We start from the raw sequence: 25,124 nt of genomic DNA, 5'->3' as shown, positions 1-25,124 counted from the left end.
GTTTAAAGCTCTGGACCTTACATATGTAAAAAATAAATAATTAATTAAATTTTGAAAAGAAGGCAGACCAGCCAGGGACAGGAACTGAGCAAGTTCCTCAGAATCTGAGGAACAACACGGCAGTGAATTCACTAATATTCTTTTTGCCTATATCCCAGGCTAGGTACTGGAGAAGTCTGCAATCTAGAAAGCCAATGCAAGCAGAGAAGAAAAAAAAAACTCCAAGAAAAGCCCACCAGTGTTGGCCCTAGCCAAATGACCAGGAAAACAGGCAGACTGGCAAGACAGAGAGCTCTTAAGACAATAACCACTCTGCCACAGTCAAACACCACAGGGACAAAAAAAAAAAAAAAACTGTAGCACCAGTCCTACCCATGGTAGCAATGACCAAGTAGGGAACCTAGACTTCCTCATCAGGCTGTAATAAGGCACCCCAATCACCAACACAGACCCCATTTTTGTCCCCAACCACCACCCACCAGTAGTGTGGTTGCCAGAAAAGGCCAAGTATACACCCGGGACTTTCCTCTACACTAGGTGAAAACAAACCACACCTTCCTTCCCCCTGCTGGCTGTCAGCGGAGGCCATATGGACAGCACGAATGAAGTACATCTGCCTCTCCAGCCAAGGCAGGTATCAGTGGAAATGTAGTGAGAAGCCCCCCCCCCCCCACAACTGTTAACAGAGACTAAGTGAGGCACTGGACTTTGACACAACTCATTTTACTTTTTTCAGCATAGATTCCCTCTTTAGGAAAACAAAGCTTATATTTAGATCCAAGGTCCTCAACCAATATTGACTGTTATAAATATTTTTATCACTAATACTTCTACCAGGATTTGAACACAAATCTTCAGCTTTTAATAATGAGGCCCCAGAGATATCTGCTTTATTCCCAGTCTCAGTAACTGAAACAACTTTCCATAGTCAATATAGCCCCTTATCTAAAATGAACTACTTTTTTCCATTCCAAAGGACTCAACAAAAAAAGATCATTTCCACAGATCATTTTTCTAAATACAAGACTTTAATTCCACAGAAAAGACCTAACAAAATTTGTTTTGCCCTAAGAAGTTAGAACCTATACTCAAATCCTAACACACTAAAATCTTTTTTACTATCTAGTTTAAGCAAATAGACTAATCAAGCTAACTGCTAGTTCCACATTTTCTCATTTTAACTATTTTCCTCTTTATTTTTCTCCTTCCTTGAAAACTACTAACTTCTTTTAAAAGGGCAATTAGAAAAGTTCTGCATTTTTTCCTATTTTATTGTTAATACTTAACAGTATATTATAGGCATTCAAAAAATTTGTTGACTAATTTAATAATTTAGGTGATTTTCTTCTCCAATTTCTCCTTTCAGATATGAATGGGCACTTCTTGAGCAAGAAAGTAACAGGATGAAATAATAAATTTCACTATATGTCTACATGCAAGGAATATACATACAAAATCTAATTGCTACCAACAATCCTAATAGGGGAGATTCCCTGCTTTGACACAGGAAGAAACTCATGCTCTAGAGTGAAGCATCTTCAGAAAGAATACACAACAGGTACTTGTGTGGATACAGTGGCAAGAGCACACGGTGATCAAAAGACGTCAAACAGAGGCCTAGACATCCTGATTCCAAAGGCCATACTCCTGTCACAACGCCAAGCTATCTTCTTCCTGAAGTAGCTCTAGTAGAGTAGTTGGAAACCCAAACCATCACATGCAGCCTACCTTTTCTAATTTCAGGGATCCTTCTCAAAGGGAATTGATTCTTTATCTACTCTGCATTCTCCTGTGTTTTACTGGCCAAATCTTGTCAGAGATGTTATTCTAGATTACCCAACTTAAGGTATCAATGACATTTTCCACCCTCCCCATCATTTTCTGTTCAAAATGCTTATGGCTATCAAAAATTAACTTTATCTTATTTGTTTATTCTTTTGCATAGTTGTCTGCCCCCCCATTAGAACATAAACTCATTAAAAAAGAGTGAACTTACCTGTGTTATTCACAATTGTGTTCCTGCCACCTATAAAAAGTCCTAGCACAAGGAACCTCAGTAAATATCTGAATAAATAAATGAGTGGCAAATAGGTAAGAATAAAACAACTGAATTGGAACACCAAGAGGCAGAGTGTAGGGACGGATATGCCACAGTACTACCACGTCTCTTACTAAAAAATACCACAACAGAGAGTACCTGGGGAATTCAGACTCTTTTCAGGAATATTGAAGAGACGCACTATCTAAATAAAACTGAAAAGCCTGTCACAACTATTGCAAAAAGGGACATGTGGTTGATTTTTAAAAAGATGTACACCAACTAGAACATTCATACATTGCTGATGGAAATGTAAAATGGGACAATCACTTTAGAATACAGTTTTGCAGTTTCTTATATATCCCAGCAATCCCACTCCCAAGTATTACTCAAAAGAAATGAAAATATATGTTCACACGAAGAGGCATATATCAATGTTTATGACAGCTTTACCCATGATATCCAGAAACGGAAAACAATCTAAATATCCACCAACAGGTAAAAAGAGGATAAACACTGTGGTATACATAAAATGGAATGCTTCTTAGCAATAAAAAGAAACTAGTGCTACATTCCACATGGCTGAATCTCTAAAAGATCATACATAGCAAAGGAGAGCAGACACAAAAAAGACAATCGTTATTAATTACACTAAATTCTTGTAAAAGCGAAACTAATCTAGAATGACAAAAAGTCTATCAGTGGTTGCCACTAGCTCGCAAGGCACAAATGCAATAGAACAAAAGTTTTTGCAGATAATGAATGTTCCAATATCTTAATGTTATGCTAGCTGCACAGGTATATACCTTTGCCAAAAGTCACAGAAATACACTTTAAAATGGGTGTATTTTACTCTGTAAATCATAACTCAATATTCTGATTTTTAAAATTCAAATCTGATCATTTCACTGTTCTCTTTGAGGTCTCCCATTTTCCTCAGAATAAAGGGGGGAAAACCTTTGTAACAACCCCAGTATATATACACATATAAACACACTTAAGGACACACACTCAGAACCTCCCCCAACAACACCTGACACAAAAGTTTTACAAAACAATATTTAACCATTCTACCTAGGGGGATAAACTGACATTTTCTATTCAACTTCATTCCACTCCATCTTATTTATGTAAAATGCTGATCACAACACATTAAATTTAGTAAGCAATTAACTCTGGACCAGTCACTGTCTACTAGATTAAACGCTTAATGCATCATCTCATTGGACACTCATAACACTGTAAGATAAATACTATTAATATCCCTTTATTCAGCAGATAGAAGTGGTGGTAAAAAATCTCATAAATACTAAATAACTTACCCAGGGAGACACAAGTCTGCCAGGCTCCAAAGTCTAAACACCTAAACTATACACCAAATTGTCTATATCCACCAAAAGATCTAAAAGATGATAAAGAAATATCATGAAGACTTGGCAACTGTTATCAGTCTGTTCCTGTGTTGCTATAAAGAAGTATCTGAGGCTGTGTAATTTATTTTAAAAAAAGGTTTAGGGCCAGGCGCGGTAGCTCACGCCTGCAAACCCAGCACTTTGGGAGATCAAGGCAGGCATATCACCTGAGCCCAGGAGTTCAAGACCAGCCTGGGCAACATGGCAAACCCAATCTCCACAAATAATAGAAAAAACATTAGCCAGGCATGGTGGCACACAGCTGTAGTTGCAGCTACTTGTCAGGCTGAGGTGAGAGGATCACTTGAGCCCAGAATACCGATGCTGCAGTGAGCCATGATTGTACCACTGCACTCCAGATTGGGTGGCAGAGTGAGAAACTGTCTCAAAAAAAAAAAAAAAAAAAAAAAGAGGTTTAATTGGCTCACAGTTCTGCAAGCTATACAAGCATGGCTCCAGCATCTCTTCCTGGTGATGGCCTGAGGAAGCTTCCAATCACGGCAGAAGAAGAAAGGGGAGCAGGTGCATCACATAGTGAGAGCAGGAACAAGAGAAAGAGGAGGAAGGTTCCAAACTCTTTTAAATAACCAGATCCCAAGTGAACTGGGTGAGAATTCATTTATTACCAAGGGTGTGGTGCTAAATCATTCATGACAGATCCACCTCCATGGGTTATTCACCTCCCACCAGGCCCCACCTCCCATATTAGGAATCACATTTCAACATGAGATTTGGAGGGGACAACTATTAGCAACTAATTCATATTGGCAGAAATAAAAAACTACAGAACTGATATACACTGAAGTGCTGCACTAAATGTAGAATCATATGCTATGATCTAACTTTTTTTTTTTTTGAGACGGAGTCTTGCTCTGTCACCCAGGCTGGAGTGCAGTGGCACAATCTTGGCTCAACGCAAGCTCCGCCTCCCGGGTTCACAGCATTCTCCTGCCTCAGCCTCCTGAGTAGCTGGGACTACAGGCGCCCACCACCACGCCCGGCTAATTTTTTGTATTTTTAGTACAGACGGGGTTTCACCGTGTTAGCCAGGATGGTCTCAATCTCCTGACCTCGTGATCTGCCCACCTCAGCTTCCCAAAGTGCTGGGATTACAGGCGGCTATGATCTAACTTTAATAAAGAACAACAGTTAATTGTCCATGACTTTCCTATTTACATCTCAATTACTCTGAAACTAAAAATCTCAGCCTCTAGTGTCCTTTCTGTTTTCTAACTTTTCATAAGCAAACTAAAACATCATTTGTCACTCGCACTGAAAAAAAATGGGAAGTATATAAATGGGAAAATTTATTTTATTTGGTGTCAACTCTAACTTTCTGTTCCAGTATTATGGCCCAATTCTAACCGATTCAGGATCTTCTCTCAATCCAGAAGCTATAAAATCAAGTAAACAAAGCATCCATTGCACATCATGAAAACAACTTCATGAGTACCAGTCAACACATATGCTTGGTGTGATAGGCATTACTAATGCTCACCAGTGTTTCTAGTTTTACTGTCCTTTTGCGTATATAGCAAGATCGTATTTTTCTGCCCCTTTGATGGTACACATGACGACATCATTGCTATGGCCAATGAAATGCAAAAGTAATGTGTATCACTTCCACAGGGAAGCATTTAAAACTGGAACGTGATTTTCTATGCTCTGTTGCTCTGTCCTCAAAAATTACAAAAGTACGGATTGATAAGGGCTTGCCACAAGACTAAAACAGCCCAGACGGTTGTGCTGCCACATGAAAAGTAGCAAGAGACCTGGCTAGCTGGACCAAACAAACTCTGCATGAAAGGATGTAGTATTTCCCTGTGCTATGCCACCACTAAGATTTTGATGTTAGTACCCCAATGTAAGCTATCCTGTCTTACAAAATGAACTTCCTAATTTCCTTAAACTGTATAATAAAATACTGGTTTTCAGCAAAATTTCCAGAGATGGAGGTAGACCACAATGATTAAATCCATTTTACAAAGTTTTCTAGAAACAACTATGCATTTCAAGCCCAGCTTCATTTTCTAATTACCTGTGTTTTTACTTTTTTTCCACATATTTTGCATTCCATCTTTAGTCTTTGAAATTCCCTTATGTCAAATGTCTTTCTTCTGAAATTTGTTTAGTTTAAAAAAAAAATGTACTTCCATCAAATTGCAATTTGAGAAAACAGTTCGATTTTTTTTTCCTTTTCCAGAGTCAATTCTAAAAGTGATCAAAAACACTTTTAATTTTATAATGCTAAGATCTTTCAACTATGCTGATGCTACTGGAAAATTTCAATGACTAGGATTTATATCACTTGCCCTTAGAGTCTCGAAAGCACAGGATGTTACAGAATGATCACATTTCTCTAATAACCAGCACATATCATAGATGCATTTTTTCATCTAAAAAGAGCCCTGACATTGGCCTGTCATAGTTAACTACTATCAAGTCTTTAGCCCATATTACCAGCGAGACTTTGGGTAAAAATGACCATTCCCTACACCTAATTTTCAAAGACATGAGAATAAAGTGAAGTAACGTATGTGAACACGCAAAGTATTCACACAGACATAAAGTGTTATTAGCCCATTATCTATCCCTTCATTTCCACTCTCAATGTAGCGCTCTGATCTCTATTATACTTCATAGCCCCAACTCTCTTTTCTGGAAAACCTTTCCTTCTCATTCAGATTTATTAAATAATTTTAAATATCTTTAAGCAATCTTCAAAATATACTGTATCCCCTACCCAAGGTTTTAGTCTTAAATCCCATTACTCCCCCATACGAAAACTTTCATTCAGCCAAAGTAGTTTGCCTAATTATCTTTTTACCATAAATTATCTAATACCTTTGCCAGACCTACAATGCACTCAGTACTCTAACCGTCTACCTTAAGGACCAATTAAGTTTTACTTTTTTCTTTTTTTTTTTTTTTAAGACAGAGTCTCACTCTGTCACCCAGGAGTACAGTGGTATGATCTTGGCTCACTGCAACCTCCGCCTCCTGGGTTCAAGTGATTCTCCTGCCTCAGCCTCCCCAGTAGCTGGGATTACAGGTGCATGCCATCATGCCCGGCTAATTTTTGTATTTTGAGTAGAGACTGGGTTTCACCATGTTGGCCAGGCTGGTCACCAACTCCTGACCTCAGGTGATCCACCTGCCTCAGCCTCCCAAAGGGCTGGGATTACAGGTGTGAGCCACTGCACCCAGCCTAATTTTACTTTTAATCCCCTTTCTGAAAGATGTTTTTTCAAAGATTCTGTAGCACCTATCATCTTATCACATGTCTGCCATTCAGTCATGTAAGGCATTACAATTTATCCTCTTTTACACTGGTATTTCCCCCAATAAATTGTGGGAAAGATTCTTCCCACCACACCCCAAAGTATGTCATAGTCAACTGCTAAGCATTTGTTTACTGCAATGTGTTTTATCTCAATTACAAAGTAGCAACTCCAATGACCAAGTGCCAAATATGAACCAGCTAAGACATTGATACTGAATCAAAGTTACACCCACAAATAAATCTTTATTCTCTACTTTAGTCTAAAACATTGAAGTTAAGAATGTAGTAACATCCGCTAAGTTAGCCTGGTTTCTCCTCAATTTTAGCTTACTTCTTAAACATAACAAATTAATAAGATATAGTTTATGATTTGTAGCTACAAAATAAAAATAAAATGACTTAAAAAAATAAATCAATGAAGTAGACTATTCATTATCTTTCCAAGTGAAAAACATTTAATCATACTAAACACAAAAAAGATTAATGACATACTAAAAATAAAAATTTTACAACTAATAGTAAAGTTGTTTATACTTAGACAAGTCACAGAAAGCATTTATGAGGAATAAAAGACACATAAGCAGAAAGAAGACAAAAGTCTAGCGGTTAGAATAGAGAACTACTAGAAATTAACTAGAATATGAACAAGAACTCAAAGTAAAAATAGAAGAAATATCTGAACAAGCTGTACACAAGGAAATGAAATGTGAAAAGATGCCTAGCTTCACTAGTAATCATGAAAATGAAACAGCACAACATGGTGGATACTACTGTACCTCTGTAAGGTTGCCCCGCCCGCCAAAAAAAAAATTTTTTAAAGTTTTATGGTATCAGATGTTTTTAAATTGGTATAATTACTTCAGAGAGAAATCCAAAAACATCTAGTATAGTTGAACATGTGCACACCCTAGGAGTCAGCAAATCTTCAGTTATACACATACCCCAAAAAAGATGTTTACTGAAGTTCTAATAGCTAAAAATTTCATAATAGCTAAAAATTGAAAAACAGTACTAAATATCCAAAAATTATGTAATACTTAGCCAGACAATGGAATACTATGCAGAGATTAGAAAGTAACTGGTAGTAAAGGGGTCTCCCCTGTAATACTGTATGGACAGTCTTAAACACCTTACATTTTGGGAGAAAAAAAAAAAAAAACTAAAATACCACTTATTATGTGAAAACTTCAGAATCAAACACTAAAAATACCAGTGACTATATAAAAAACAGAGTTTGCAGACCACTCTAAACCTATGCAACTTTGGGAACTCAACACTATAAACGAAAACAAATAATAACTAGAACCTACAAAGATAGGCAATAACTGACCAAGCAGTCATGACTGAAGAATTCCTCAGTAGCTATTAAAAATGTAAAACAAAAAACAATTAAGTAGGAATGTTGGTTGGCTTATGGATGCTGAGACAGTGAAGGTGAGCACCAGGATTTAAGAGCCTTCAATGCCAGAACTATAAACTTTGAGGAAGATATCCTTAAAGATACAGATGGTTACTTTAAAAAAAAAAAAAAGTATTAAGATACAAAACTCCAAGCTGCTTCCCTTTTCTTGCTGAAATCATAATCCTACTATCTTTATTACAGCTCTTCTTACCTAGAAAATAAACGAACACACTTTCTCATTATCCTGACATCATTCTCTCTACTAATTACCTATAAGCTAACTAGTGTTATAAAACCCATTTGTAACAGATGCAACTATACTATGTATCCATGTTGAAATCTCACCTTAAATATAAAGAAAAGGTGCAATGTGATACAATTATGTAAATGTCTAAATCACACAAAATACTATTTGTTTATGCACAGGCAAATAGGTGTAAAACTATGGACTAAAGGATACATACAGCTTAAGAACACAGGTGGTCCCGCAAAGGAAGAGAAATGAGAAGGAGATGATGAGAACTCAACTTCATCTGTAACGTTCTCTTTATTACAAAGTAACACCGAAGCAAGATGGCAAAATGATAATATTCTGTACATTAAGTTCATAGATCCTTGTGTTCAATATCCTTTGTAAAATACTTTTAAAACTGGAAGACAAACACATTGCAAAGGGACAATGAAATGGGCATAAGTTTGTCACAAAACAAACATACGGTGTCTAAAGTTTTTCATAATAAGCCACAAAGACAATTTGGCATTTCTGTTCATCTTCCAGCCCAATTTGACTACCATGGTTCTTCAGTATAGCTATCTGAAATAGTAATAGGGACATGAGTTTTTTACAAGAAGCCTAGTTCCACCATCCACACTCCATACTCACAGATTTACAAAATAACATGCACCTTTGGGTGTGTGTGTGTTTTTGAGACGGAGTCTCATTCTGCAACCCAGGCTGGAGTGCAGTGGTGCGATCTCGGCTCACTGCAACCTCCGCCTCCCACGTTCAAGCGATTCTCCTGCCTCAGTCTCCCAGATGGCTGGGACCTGGGAGTCACCACTCCCATGCCACCACTCCTGGCTAATTTTCTGTATTTTTAGTAGAGACGAGGTTTCACTGAGTTAGCCAGGATGAACATGCACCTTAATGTCCCAATAGGAAGTCTATTTTCAATGGACAGTGAATTTTAAATTACAGCTTTCCCCTGAATTTTAACATAAACATCTGAAAAACTACCATTGTTGTTGATCACCTATGGGTAATTTTTTTTTTTAATAAAAGTTTTGCTTCGGAATAAAAAGATTTACAGAAGAGTTACAAAGGTAGTAGAAAGTTCCCACAGTCTTAATTCAGTTTTACCTAATGTTAACAGCACGTATAACCACATTCCACTTCAAAATTGAGAAATTAACACTGGTACATTACTATTAAACTACTGACTGTATGTGGATTTAATCAATTTTTCCACTAATGTCCTTTTTCTGTTTCAGAATCCGATCCAGGAAACCACAATGTATTTGGTCATTATGTCTCCTTTGCCTCTTCTGGTCAATGTCAGTTTCTCAGGCTTTCCTTGTTTTTCATGACCTTGACATTTTTGAAGAGTACTGGTCAGGTATTTTGTAGAATGTCTCTCAATTTAGTTTGTCTGAGGTTTTCCCCAACCAGGCTCATGGACTTGGGGGAAGAATATCACAGAGGTGAAGGGAATACATGGTATCAATATAACCTATCACTGGTGACATTAACCTGGATCACTTGGTAAAGGCAGCGCTTGCAAAGTTTCTCCATTATAAACCTACTAAGCTACTATTTTTCCCTATCCATCTATTCCTTTTATTTTATATATTTATTTATTTATTTTATTTATTTTTTTTTTTTGGAGACACAGTCTCACTCTGTCACCTGGCTGGAGTGCAGGGGCACTATCTCAGCTCATTGCAACATCCACCTCCCCGGTTCAAGCAATTCTCCTGCCTCAGCCTCCTGAGTAGCTAGGACTACAGGTGCGTGCCACGATGCCCAGCTAATTTTTGTATTTTTAGTAGAGACAGGGTTTCACCATGCTGGCCAGGGTGGTCTCGATCTCTTGACCTCGTAATCCGCCCACCTCAGCCTCCCAAACTGCTGGGATTACAGGCATGAGCCACCACGCCTGGCTCTATCTATTCTTTAGTCTATTCCACACCCGAGGAAAGCTTTTGGAAGGGAGACAGGGGGTGTGCGGAAAAGGAAATAAGTATTTAGAATTATCACTTGGAATTTTTGTTTCGATTTATCCTTTCTCCCCTGTTTATTCAACCATTTATTTATATCAGTATGGACTGATGTATACTTATGCTCTATTTTACATAATAATCAAACACTAGATTATTGTGCTGCTCAAACTGTTCCAGCTCTAGATACTGGGAGCTCCTTCAGGTTGGGTTCTAAGTTGCTTTGACATAGGCCCACCTTCTGTTTTTTTAACCACTTAATTTTCTGCCACCACAACATGCTCCAGGCTTATCTTGTATCTTCATTACCCCAAACACTAGAATCAGTCATTTCTCCAAGCAGTCCTTCCTTTTATCAGAGAGTAGTATTTGGAAATCAAGATCTGGGCACTGGATGTACTCACGGCTACTGAGGTACTGCTTCTAGGCCCTCTGAGCAATATGAGCTGAGGAATACAAATATTTGTGTGTGCACGCTAACCCACATATATAAACACACACACATATATACACAAAACTATTCCTGTATCTACCTGCACATGTTTTAACTAAACATAAATTCATACTGCTGTCTCTGACTATAATCTAGTAACCTGTGGTTAATTTTTAATCCCAGATTAAACTTTTCTCTATTACCTATCATACTCATAAACTATATACTCTGCTAGCAGGCATTTCATTAAATTTAACTTCTAGTATTAGTTATACTGAAACAGGAAAGAAAAATGTATTTCAAAATGGAGTCCCATGATAAATCATTCCTAATAGTAGAAATATACATTAGCACACACTCAAGAGAGCTATATAAATACTTTGTATTTAACTTTTAACTTATTTTTGAAATCAGTGTTCCATAACTGCAACAAATTTTCTCTAAAAAGCCACTTTTCTTTCAAAAAATATATATATATATTAGAGCCCATCTTACTGTAGTCCGTCAAAATACCACTTTAAAGTGGAGAAAACAGGGAAATTATGTGATTTGTCTAATACCATACTGCCAGCAAAGGGCAAAGCTGGAACTTGACTGCATTTAAATCCAGTTATTCTGACTTCAGTTTCCATGGTATCTGCATGACGATCTATTATAGATCAAAAAAAGAAGTAAATTCATAAAAAAAAAAAAAACAAAGTGACCTTGCTCCAAATATTCAATTCCCTACTATAGCTGCTCTCAGTTGTTTCAAGAGATAAAATATAGTTAAAGCGCAGTTACTTCACCTCTGAAAACAGTTACAGGCATACCTCGTTTTACTCCACTTAGCTTTACTGCACATCACAGATAACTGAATTTTTTTAAACAAATTGAAGGTCTGTGCAACGCTGTGTCAAGCAAGCCCATCAATGCCATTTTTCCAACAGCATGTGCTCCTTTTGTGTCTCTGTATTACCTTTTCGTCATTCTTGCAATATTTCAAACTTCTTCATTGTGTCTGTTATGATGATCTGTGATTAGTGATCTTTAGTGTTACCATTTTAATTGTTTTGAGGTACCTCAAACTGTGTCCTTATAAGACAGTAAATTTAATAAATACTGTGTGTCTTCTAACTGTTCCACCAACTGGTCATTTCCTACCCTTTCCCACTCCTCAGGGCTCCCTATTCTCTGAGACACAATAATACTGAAATCAGACTAAGGAATAACCCTACAACAACCTCTAGTATTCAAGTGAAAGGAAGAATCACACATCTCTGAGTTAAATCAAAAGCTAGAAATGACTAAGTTTAGTGAGGAAGTAATGTTGAAAGCTGAGATAGGCTAAAAGCTAGGCTCCTGCAACTAACAGCCAAGTTGCAAATACAAAGACAAAGTTCTTGAAGGAAATTAAAAGTGCTACTCCAGAGAACACATGAATGATAAGAAAGTAAAAGTCTTATTGTTGATATGAAGGAAGTTTGAGGCCAGGCTCACACCTGTAATCCCAGCACTCTGGGAGGCCGAGGCAAGAGGATCACCTGAGGTCAGGAGTTCAAGATCAGCCTGGCCAACATGGTGAAACCCCATCTCTAGTACGAATACAGAAATTAGCTGGGCATGGTGGCAGGCGCCTGTAATCCCAGCTACTCAGGAGACTGGGCAGGAGAATCACTTGAACCTGGGAGGCAGAGGCTGCAGTGAGCCAAGATCGCGTCATTGCACTCCACCCTCGGCAACAGAGCGAGACTCTGTCTCAAAAAAAAAAAAAAAAAAAGTTTGAGTCATCAGATCGAAGATCAAACCAGCCACAACTTTTCCTTAAGCTAAAGCCTAATCTAGAGCAAGCCCCTAATTCTCTTCAACTCACTGAATACAGAGAGGTCAGGAAGTTGCAGAAGAAAAGTTTGAAGCTAACAGAGGATGGTTCATGAGGTTCAAGGAAAGAAGTCATTTCTATAACATAAAAGTGCAAGATGAAGCACCTAGTGCTGACAGCGAAGCTGCAGCAAGTTAACCAGAAGATCTAGCTAAGATCACTGATGAAGGTGGCTATGCTAAATGGATTTTCAATGGAGATGAAAACTTCCATTGGAAAAAGGTGCCACCTAGGACTTTCGTAAGTAGAAAGAAGTCAAAGCCTAGCTTCAAAGCTTCAAAGGACAGGCTCACTCTCTTGCTAGGGGCTAATGCAGCTGGTACGTCAAGTGGAAGTCATTGCTTATTCACCATTCTGAGAATCCAAGGGTCCTTAAGAATTGCGCTACATCGGCTGGGCGCCGTGGCTCATGTCTGTAATCCCAGCATTTTGGGAGGCCGAGGCAGGCGGATCACGACGTCAGGAGATCAAGACCATCCTATTTAACATGGTGAAACTCTGTCTCTACTAAAAATACAAAAAATTAGCCGGGCGTGGTGGCAGGCGCCTGTAGTCCCAGCTACTCAGGAGGCTGAGGCAGGAGAATAGCGTGAACCCGGGAGGCAGAACTTGCAGTGAGCCGAGATCGCGCCACTGCACTCTAGCCTGGGCGACAGAGCAAGACTCCATCTCAAAAAAAAAAAAAAAAAAAAAGGATTATGCTACATCTATTCTGCCTATGCTCTATAAATGGAAAACCAAAGCCTAGATGACAGCACATCTATTTACAGCATGGTTTATTGAGTACTATAAGCCCACTGTTGAGACCTACTGCAGAAAGATTCTTTTCAAAATACTAATGCATATTGATGATGCATCTGATCAACCAAGAGTTCTGTTGGAAGGTACAAGAAGATGAATGTTGTTTTCATGTCTGCTAACATAATATCCATTTTGCAGCCCATTGATCAAAGAGTATTTCAACTTTCAAGTATTCTTATTTAAGAAATACATTTCGGCCAGGCGCGGTGGCTCACACCTGTAATCCCCACACTTTGGGAGGCCAAGGCAGGCAGATCACAAGGTCACGAGTTTGAGACCAGTCTGGCCAACATAGTGAAAGCCCGTCTCTACTAAAAATACAATTAGCTGGGCGTGGTGGTGGGAGCCTGTAATCCCAGCTACTGGGGAGGCGAGGAGAATCGCTTGAACCTGAAAGGCGGAGGTTGCAGTGAGCCAAGATCACCCCACTAAACTCCAGCCCACATTTCGTAAGGCTATTGCTGCCATAGATAGTGATTTTTCTGCTCAATCTGGACAAAGTAAATTGAAAACCTTCTGGAAAGGTTTCTAGAGTCACCATTCTAGATGCCATTAATAACATTTGTGATTCATGAGAGGAAGTAAAAATATCAACATTAATGGGAGTTTGGAAGAAACACATCACAACCCTAAAGGATGACTTTGAAGGCTTCAAGACTAAGTGGGGGAAGTAACTGTATATGTGGTGAAAATAGAGAACTAGAATTAGAAGTGAAGCATAAGATGTGACTGAATTACTGCAACCTTGCGATAAAATTTGAACAGATGAGGAGTTGCTTCCTATGGACGAGCAAAGAAAGTGGCTTCTTGAGCTGGAATCTACTCCTGGTGAAGACACTGTGAATACTGTTGAAATGACAATGAAGGATTCAAAATATTACATAAACTTAGTTGACAAAGCAGAAGGAGGGTTTGAAAGGACTACAATTTTGAAAGATCTACTGTGAGTAAAATGCTATCAAACAGTGTCACATGCTACAGGGAAATCTTTCACTAAATGAGCAAACTGATGCAGCAAACTTCATTGTTGTCTCATCTTAAGAAACTGCCACAGCCACCCCAGCCTTCAGCAACCACTAAGTCAACGGCCATCAACATCAAGGCAAGATCCTACACCAGCAAAAAGATAGTGACTCACTGAAGGCTCAGATGATCGTTAGCAATCTTTAGCAATATTTTAAAATTAATGTATCCACATTGCTTTTTTTTATATAATATGATTGAACTCTTAATACAGTATAATGTAAACATAACTTTTACATCACTGGGAAATCAAAACATTCATGTAACTCACTTTACTGAGATATCTGCTGTATTGTGACATTTGGTCTATTGCGGTGGTCTGGAACTGAACCTGCAGTATCTCCAAGGCACCCCTGTAGCAGAATAAAATACAGTTGGCCTTCCACATCTGCAGGCTCCACAACTGTGGACTCACCAATTGTGACACTGCATAACAACTATTTACATAACATTTACACTGTATTAGGTATTACATGCACCCAATACAGGTGCACCCAGATTCATTAAGCAAGTCCTTAGAGACTTACAAAGAGACTTAGACTCCCATACAATAATAATGGGAGACTTTAATACCCCACTGTCAACATTAGACAGATCAATCAGACAGAAAGAAAGTTAACAAGGATATCCAGGAATTCAACTCAACTCTGCATCAAGCAGACCTAATAGACATAGACATCTACAGAACTCTCCACCCCAAATCAACAGAACATACATTCTCCTCAGCACCACATCGTACTTATTCCAAAATTGACCACATAGTTGGAAGTAAAGCACTCCTCAGCAAATGTACAAGAACAGAAATTATAACAAACTGTCTCTCAGACCACAGTGCAATCAAACTAGAACTCAGGACTAAGAAACTCAATCAAAACCGCTCAACTACATGGAAACTGAACAACCTGCTCCTGAATGACTACTGGGTACATAACGAAATGAAGGCAGAAATAAAGATGTTCTTTGAAACCAATGAGAACAAAGATACAACATACCAGAATCTCTGGGACACATTTAAAGCAGTGTGTAGTGGGAAATTTATAGCACTAAACGCCCACAAGAGAAAGCAGGAAAGATCTAAAATTGACACCCTAACATCACAATTAAAAGAACTAGAGGAGCAAGAGCAAACACATTCAAAGGCTAGTAGAAGGCAAGAAATAACTAAGATCAGAGCAGAACTGAAGGAGATAGAGACACAAAAAACCCTCCAAAAAAATCAATGAATCCAGGAGCTGGTTTTTTGAAAAGATCAACAAAATTGATAGACCGCTAGCAAGACTAATAAAGAAGAAAAGAGAGAAGAATCAAATAGACGCAATAAAAAATGATAAAGGGGATATCACCACCGACCCCACAGAAATACAAACTACCATCAGAGAATACTATAAACACCTCTACACAAATAAACTAGAAAACCTAGAAGAAATGGATAATTTTCTGGACACTTACACTCTCCCAAGACTAAACCAGGAAGAAGTTGAATCCCTGAATAGACCAATAGCAGGCTCTGAAATTGAGGCAACAGTTAATAGCCTACCAACCAAAAAAGGTCCAAGACCAGACGGATTCACAGCCGAATTCCACCAGAGGTACAAGGAGGAATTGGTACCATTCCTTCTGAAACTATTCCAATCAATAGAAAAAGAGGGAATTCTCCCTAACTCATTTTATGAGGCCAACATCACCCTGATACCAAAGCCTGACAGAGATACAACAAAAAAAGAGAATTTTAGACCAATATCCCTGATGAACATCGATGCAAAAATCCTCAATAAAATACTGGCAAACCGGATTCAACAACACATCAAAAAGCTTATCCACCATGATCAAGTGGGCTTCATCCCTGGGATGCAAGGCTGGTTCAACATATGCAAATCAATAAACATAATCCAGCATATAAACAGAATCAAAAACAAAAACCACATAATTATCTCAATAGATGCAGAAAAGGCCTTTGACAAAATTCAACAGCCCTTCATGCTAAAAACGCTCAATAAATTCGGTATTGATGGAACCTATCTCAAAATAATAAGAACTATTTATGACAAACCCACAGCCAATATCATACTGAATGGGCAAAAACTGGAAGCATTCCCTTTGAAAACTGGCACAAGACAGGGATGCCCTCTCTCACCACTCCTATTCAACACAGTGTTGGAAGCTCTGGCTAGGGCAATCAGGCAAGACAAAGAAATAAACGGTATTCAGTTAGGAAAAGAAGTCGTCAAATTGTCCCTGTTTGCAGATGACATGATTGTATATTTAGAAAACCCCATCGTCTCAGCCCAAAATCTCCTTAAGCTGATAAGCAATTTCAGCAAAGTCTCGGATACAAAATCAATGTGCAAAAATCACAAGCATTCTTATACACCGGTAACAGACAAACAGAGAGCCAAATCATGAATGAACTCCCATTCACAATAGCTTCAAAGAGAATAAAATACCTAGGAATCCAACTTACAAGGGATGTAAAGGACCTCTTCAAGGAGAACTACAAACCACTGCTCAGTGAAATAAAAGAGGACACAAACAAATGGAAGAACACACCATGCTCATGGATAGGAAGAATCATACTGTGAAAATCGCCATACTGCCCAAGGTAGTTTATAGATTCAATGCCATCCCCATTAAGCTACCAATGACTTTCTTCACAGAATTGGAAAAAACTGCTTTAAAGTTCATATGGAACCAAAAAAGACCCCACATTGCCAAGACAATCCTAAGCTAAAAGAACAAAGCTGGAGGCATCACGCTACCTGACTTCAAACTATACTACAAGGCTACAGTAACCAAAACAGCATGGTACTGGTACCAAAACAGAGATATAGACCAATGGAACAGAACAGAGCCCTCAGAATAATACCACACATCTTCAGCCATCTGATCTTTGACAAACCTGACAAAAACAAGAAATGGGGAAAGGATTCCCTATTTAATAAATGGTGCTGGGAAAATTGGCTAGCCATAAGTAGAAAGCTGAAACTGGATCCTTTCCTTACTCCTTATACGAAAATTAATTCAAGACGGATTAGAGACTTAAATGTTAGACCTAAAACCATAAAAACCCTAGAAGGAAACCTAGGTAATACCATTCAGGACATAGACATGGGCAAGGACTTCATGTCTAAAACACCAAAAGCAACAGCAACAAAAGCCCAAATTGACAAATGGGATCTCATTAAACTAAAGAGCTTCTGCACAGCAAAAGAAACTACCATCAGAGTGAACAGGCAACCTACACAATGGGAGAAAATTTTTGCAATCTACTCATCTGACAAAGGGCTAATATCCAGAACCTATAAAGAACTCAATCAAATTTACAAGAAAAAAAAAAAACCATCAAAAAGTGGGCAAAGGATATGAACAGACATTTCTCAAAAGAAGATATTCATACAGCCAACAGACACATGAAAAAATGCTCATCATCACTGGCCATCAGAGAAATGCCAATCAAAACCACACCATCTCACACCAGTTAGAATGGCAATCATTAAAAAAATCAGGGAACAACAGGTGCTGGAGAGGATGTGGAGAAATAGGAACACTTTTACACTGTTGGTGGGATTGTAAACTAGTTCAACCATTGTGGAAAACAGTGTGGCGATTCCTCAAGGATCTAGAACTAGAAATACCATTTCACCCAGCCATCCCATTACTGGGGATACACCCAAAGGATTATAAGTCATGCTGCTATAAAGACACATGCACATGTATGTTTATTGCGGCACTATTCACAATAGCAAAGACTTGGAATCAACCCAAATGTCCATCAGTGGCAGACTGGATTAAGAAAATGTGGCACATATACACCATGGAATACTATGCAGCCATAAAAAAGGATGAGTTCGTGTCCTTTGTAGGGACATGGATGCAGCTGGAAACCATCATTCTCAGCAAACTATCGCAAGAACAGAAAACCAAATACCGCATGTTCTCACTCATAGGTGGGAACTGAACAATGAGATCATTTGGACACAGGAAAGGGAGCATCACACACTGGGTCCTATTGTGGGGAGGGGGTAGAGGGGAGGGATAGCATTAGGAGATATGCCTAATGTAAATGATGAGTTAATGGGTGTAGCACACCAACATGGCACATGTATACAAATGTAACAAACCTGCACGTTATACACATGTACCCTAGAATTTAAAGTATAATTTAAAAAAAAAAAAATTTGAATTGAATCATCAAAATCATGCTTTGACTACAATTTTAAGAAATCTTTGTGAGACCATCTGATATAGTTTGGCTATTTCCCCACCAAATCTCATCTTGAATTTCCACATGTTGTGTGAGGGACCCAGTGGGAGGTAACTGAATCACAGAGGCAGGTCTTTCCTATGCTGTTCTCATGGTAATGAATAAGTCTCACAAGATCGGATAGTTCCGTAAGGAGGAGTTTCCCTGCACAAAATAGCTCTCTCATTGCCTGCAACCATCCACGTACGATGTGACTGGTTCCTCCATGCCTTCCACCATGATTGTGAGGCCTTCCTAGCTATGTGGAACTGTAAGTCCAATAAATCTTTCTTTTGTAAAAAAAAAAAAAAAAAAAAAGGAAGAAAGAAAACTAATACATAGAAAACAAGACAATTATAACTGATACGTAAATATACAGATACTCTTTACTTTTTTTTCTTCCTAAACTACTGAGAATTTTATAAGTTTGTAATTGATAAGAGTCCTAAAGATTGTTTTCTGGCAGAAGTGACTAGAATATTTACTAAAAAATGAATGTTTGGTAGTAGTTGAAGAAGAGAGTTTGGCTGATAACTGCTACAATGCTGAAATACAAAAAGTATAACCAAATGCATTTTGTTGTCAGAAAAGCAACAAAAAACAATGAGAAGACCAGTGAGGTAACTGTCCCAGACTTCAGTTCAAAGTCTGCTGTCTTAGCTAACCAACAGTAGACAAAATCACTTAACCTCTCAATCTAAAAACCCAGATATTTAAAATGGGGCTACTATCTGTCATAACTATTTCGTAAGAATACTACAGGCTGAAATGAGAATATATACAGCAAGCCTGCTTTATAAATTACTAAGTGCCACCCAAATGAAAGCTATTATTTATTTTAAAACAATCAGTAACCAGGTAGATACACACAACCATATACAAGCATATATACACAAACATATACATAGAGGATTACTATCCACTAGGACACAGAGCAACAATGATATCCATTATAGAGGTACTTGGACTGTATTTTCTCAAATGTTACAAAGAAAACATTTACCTAAAACATTTTAATTTTAAAAGTATTTCCACTTCTTAACATTTAAAGATTAAATCTTATGAAGCAACAGCTAGAAATTTAACTGAAAATACTTACCTTAACAAAATTATCAGGGAACATTCCTCTTCTCCCATTTAGTTCTCCTTCTAGCCATCCTTCCTCCTGTAGTTTTTTCACATTCCTGATGATTTCTCCAACTCGAATAGTTAATTCATCGTCATGTACAGCATCATAGTCATACTCCACAATATAGTCAACTAAAAAAGGGGGGAAAAACGAAATGTCTAAAATCTAATTCACAAAATACTATAAACTATATTAATAAACTTATAACTATGGAATCTATTTAGCAACAATATCTAATACCACAAAGACATCAGCAAGGCTTGTTTCAATTACTTTAAATATTTGGCTACATCAGCAAATTTCTTGAATACCTTAGTATAGAGTACACTACAGCTATTAAGTGGGAGCCTCAAAAGAAAAATAATGCATAATTCATGCCATCAGACACTCTTACAATCAATGCATATCCTTTGTAGCAGACAGAGTCTGAGGTGGTCTCCATGATCCCCACTTCCTCGTATTCATGTCCTGATGTAATTCTCTCTCTTTGACTGCCAATGTGACCTGTGATTGACCTCTAACCAACAGAATATGACAGCAGGCACCTGTAATCCCAGCACTTTGGGAGGTCGAGGCAGACAGATCACTTAAACTCAGGAGTTCGGGCCGGGTGCAGTGGGTCACACCTGTAATCCCAGAACTTTGGGAGGTTGAGGCGGGTGGATCACAGGGTCAAGAGATGGAGACCATCCTGGCCAACCTGGTAAAATCCCGTCTCTACTAAAAATACAAAAATTAGCCAGGTGTGGTGGTGGGCACCTGTTATCCGAGCTACTCAGGAGGCTGAAGTAGAAGAATCGCTTGAACCTGGGAGGCAGAAGTTGCAGTGAGCCGAGAACGCGCCACTGCGCTCCAGGCTGGCGACAAGAGCGAGACTCAGTCTCAAGAAAAAAACAAAAAAAAACTCAGTAGTTCGAGACCAGCCTGGGCAACACAACAAAACCCCGTCTCTACAAAAATGCAAAAACTAGCCAGACATGGTAGTGTGCGCCTGTAGTCCCAGCTACTTGGGAGCACTGCTTGACCCCAGGAGGTCGAGGCATCAGTGAGCCTAGCCTGGGCAACAGACTCAAAAAAAAAAAAAAAAAAAAAAAAGATGATGACAAAGACAATGATTTGTATGTAATTACCTAAGGCTGTAATGCATATCTTAATAGGAGACTTTTTCCCTTGCTGGCTTTCAAGACACAAGCTGCTATGCTGTAAGCTAATCTACAGAGAGGGCCACAAGCAAGCAACTTAAGGAGGTCTCTGACTGACATCAGGAAACTGAGGCCCTTACTCCCACAACCCAAAAGTAAATGAATGATACGAACGAACACATGAGCTTGGAAGCAGACCCTTCCCCAGTAGAGCCCCAAATGTGAACCCAACCCTGGCCAACATCTTCAGTGCAACCTAGAAGAGGACCCAGCTGGCCATGCCCAGACTCTTAAACCACAGAAACTATTAGCTAATAAATACATATAGTTGTAAACTACTAAGTTTGTGTTACTACTGTATGTAAAAACAGAAAACAAACTCTAAAGTGAAGATTAATATATATTTAATTTACCTCTTTTAATAACAGGATTTTAGATTACAGGATCACGTAAGCGTATTTTTAGTATTTTACAAGGTTCAATTTTTAAAAAGCATTAACAGCTTTCCTGCTCAAGATGGCAGACTAGCCATATCCCCATTCATCTTTTCTTCCTCCACAAGACTGATTAAAAAGAAAATACACACACACACACCAACCACCACAACAATCACAACCACAAACACCAAAAAAAAAAAGGAAAGTGAGTATGGTCAGACACTGTCGTTTGTTAAACCAAGAGCCATTCCCACACATTGCCCATTCCCCTCCTTCCTTTCTCATAGAACCTTAATTTTGTTCAGTATTTTGAGACCCTGTATTTTACAGGCGAAGATTCTCTCAGCCCCAGCGGGTTACATATTCACTAGTCTAGGTATGTACTGCTCAGACACTAAGTACAATCAGGTCAGCTGAAAAATCTTGTGTTTAAATGCCAACTACAGTTGAGTAAGTGCCAGCATATCTAATTTCCAAAGAGGCAAAGGTCTAGAGATAGTCTACGTATAGCAACCTTAATCACATACGATTAAATATACATAGTGAATGGTTTTCAAATAAGCAAGGGATGAATGAATTCTTTTCATTTTTATTTTTTTAATAGAGATGGGTATCTGGCTATATTTATATTGCTCAGCCTGGTCTCAAAATCCTGGGCTCAAGCGATCCTCCCAACTCACCCTCCCGAAGTGCTAGGATTACGGGCGTGAGCAACCATGCCCAGCCAAGATGAATGAATTCTAACTTTCTTCTGGGAAGGTTTTACTTGACTTTAAAAACAAAATACAGGCTGGACTCGGTGGCTCATGCCTGTAATCCCAGCACTTTGGGAGGCCGAGGCAGGCGGATCACAAGGTCAAGAGATCAAGACCAACCTGGCTAACACAGTGAAATCCCATCTCTACTAAAAACATAAAAAATTAGCTGGGTGTGGTGGCGGGTGCCTGTAGTCTCAGCTATCAGGAGGCTGAGGCAGGAGAATGGCGTGAACCCGGAAGGCGGAGGTTGTGAGCCGAGATCGCGCCACTGCACAGCAGCTTGGGCGACAGAGCGAGACTCCATCTCAAAAAAAACAAGGAAGGAATGGCCTCCTGTAGACTTTGGATGTTCTTTAATGACAATTTGATACCCACAATTGCTATAACCACTTGAGACGAGAAGAATAGCAGATACCTGATTAACATAGAAGAGAAAAAAGATGAAAATGACCTGCATCTTTGCTGGATTCATCAAACTGCTAGATTAACCACCTTTAACTATAATACCTTCAGATTCGTTACATGAAGTAGTTTCTTAACTTTTTAGACAGGATGTCTATTTGCAGCTGAAAACATCCCAACATGATTTAAGGGACCCGGCAAGAAATGTTAACAAATGTCTGAAAGTGGACGCACAGCTGATAAAGCCAAGAAGAGGAAGCCTAGAGAACTTAAGAGAGCTATAAATGAAATACCAAACTGCTCTGTAGACCTCAAAAACACCAGAAATTCAGAAAACATAGGCTCACATGAAATGCATGCAGGGCTAAAATAAGGGAAATTACTCAATCTCTATATCAACCACAATAATTCAATGAGATAAAATGCTAAATAGTATGGCATTTTCCTTCCAAAGCAAAAAACTGAAGGGTTAATCTACAAAATAAAAATAAAAAATAGTTTAGGGAAACTAGTACAGCTATTATGGATGAATGCTGGTTTCTCAGAGCAATGAATACTGAGAAATTCAGAGGCCCCCAAAGCAATGGGCAGTTCCTGACTTGCTAATTCCAAAATAAAATTCTTAACATCTGCAGGGGCAGTGGCTCAGGCCTGTAATCCCAGCACTTTGGGAGGCTGAGGTGGGCAGATCACCCGAGGTCAGGAGTTCGAGACCAGCCTGGCCAATATGGTGAAACTCAGTCTCTACTAAAAACACAAAAATTAGCCAGGTATAGTGGCAGGAGCCTGTAATCCCAGCAACTCAGGAGGCTGAGGCAGAAGAATGGCTTGAACCCGGGAGGCAGAGGCTGCAGTGAGCCGAGGTCACGCCATTGAGACAGAGCAAGACTCTGTCTCAAAAACAACAACAACAAAACTCTTAACTCCTACCCACATAAACAGAGTTCCCAATTAGCTTTTTATCCATTTATTATTTACTCTTACGAGCAGACAATAGTTGATCATGAAAGACCCATCATAAACTGAAAAACTACTTGGAGAAAGGGTAAGCAAGGGTGGGGAGTAACAACAGAGATGGGAGAATGGTTACATGCAGGGAGACTAATCAAATTTTAAATATTTCAAGGATAATGGAAGCTAAGTTTCTCTATGTCAGGGAAAGGAGTTACAAACATATATGGAAAAAGCTACTTTCAATCCTGTGATATTGAATTGTAATGAGCAGTATCAGCATGAACTTAACAGTTTTGAATACATAACATGGATAAATAAACAGATACAAATATATGTATACATGTACATATATACAGATACACATATAATCAACACACACACATATACACATACACCCTAGCTCTGTCCAATGAATGGATCTGAAACCAGCAACATTCCAATGGTGATGAGCAAACCAAATGCCAAGACTTCATAAACACCACCTACTACTAAAAGGAATCAGGACTCTTTAGGAAAATGGCCAATTCCAAGGCTAAGCAGGAAAAGTATAAGATTAGCCTGGAACATTTTGTTGTGCCAGAAAGTAAGGAAGTTGTCAAAAAAATGAAATGGTATCAAACTGACCCACAGAAGTGATATCAAAAGGGTTCTTACTGGCCAAATCAGGCCATTTTGAGCATCAAAATAATGAAATTAAAAGAATATACCCCACTGAATAAAATAAGCCATGAGTCCATACAGATTACAAATTAATGTTAATTTCTTAAATGTTATGGTTGTATTGTGATATGGTCCTGGTTTATAAAAAAAATACACTAAAATACTTGTATGAAAGATATCAGTCAGGAAAAAAATTATTTGTGCTATACATCTAACATTTCTACAACTTCGTGATTACTTCAAAATTAAAAAGTTAAAATACACGCACAAATGTATATCCTCAAGAGATGTAAAGTTTCTAAAAGGACAGAATGCTTTAAGAAGTGAGAAAATTTTAAAGTTTTTACAGTTTATGTCTTACAAAATATCTTACTGTTTTTTGAAGAGGTGGAGACAAATCCAAGAAAATGTTCCAAAACAGGTAAAACAAAGGCACAAAGAAAAAGATGAAAACAAGGAAAAGGCACAATCAATCTAACATCCAATTAACAGAAATTCAAGAAAGAGAAAAAAATGGGGAAGTAACCATGAAATAACACAAGAAAATAATCCTAAAACAATCTTCAAACAGAAACAGGTCTGAGGGAATCCAATGAAATGAACAAATTTTAAAACATATTCATATTCAGTGAAATTTCATAATAACAATAAACAGATCCTAGAAAACTCTCTGACAAGAAATAAAAATTTCATCTACAAAAGATTAAGAATCATTTTGGAACACTTCTCATTGGCAATACTGGATTCTAGAAAAAGAAAAATTAAAAGTCACTGAAGTATTGAAGTATTGTATACTCTGCCAAATCAGCAGGCAAGCATAGGATATAACATTTTCACACATTCAACAATAAAGAAAATTAACTCCCACATATGAAATTACATAATGTTATCCAGCAAACTTAAAATATGAACCAAAACAGAGGAAGACATGA

The 25,124-nt window shown here is 38.3% G+C and overlaps 1 protein-coding gene across 1 annotated transcript in view; it reads right to left on the bottom strand.

The window, feature by feature from the left end:
- CD2AP (CD2 associated protein) overlaps positions 1-25,124 on the bottom strand; it is a 151,852-nt gene that overhangs the window by 106,159 nt on the left and 20,569 nt on the right. Inside the window, exon 2 of the mRNA XM_025383934.1 lies at positions 19,810-19,970. Within this exon, the coding sequence (XP_025239719.1) occupies positions 19,810-19,970 (161 nt within the window). The remainder of the gene's footprint in view (positions 1-19,809; positions 19,971-25,124) is intronic.

The sequence above is a fragment of the Theropithecus gelada genome, chromosome 4 (genome assembly GCF_003255815.1).
Source record: "Theropithecus gelada isolate Dixy chromosome 4, Tgel_1.0, whole genome shotgun sequence".
In the NCBI taxonomy this organism is placed as follows: domain Eukaryota; kingdom Metazoa; phylum Chordata; class Mammalia; order Primates; family Cercopithecidae; genus Theropithecus; species Theropithecus gelada.
Note: the sequence above shows the minus strand (reverse complement) of the source record. Positions and strands in the feature narration are given on the sequence as shown.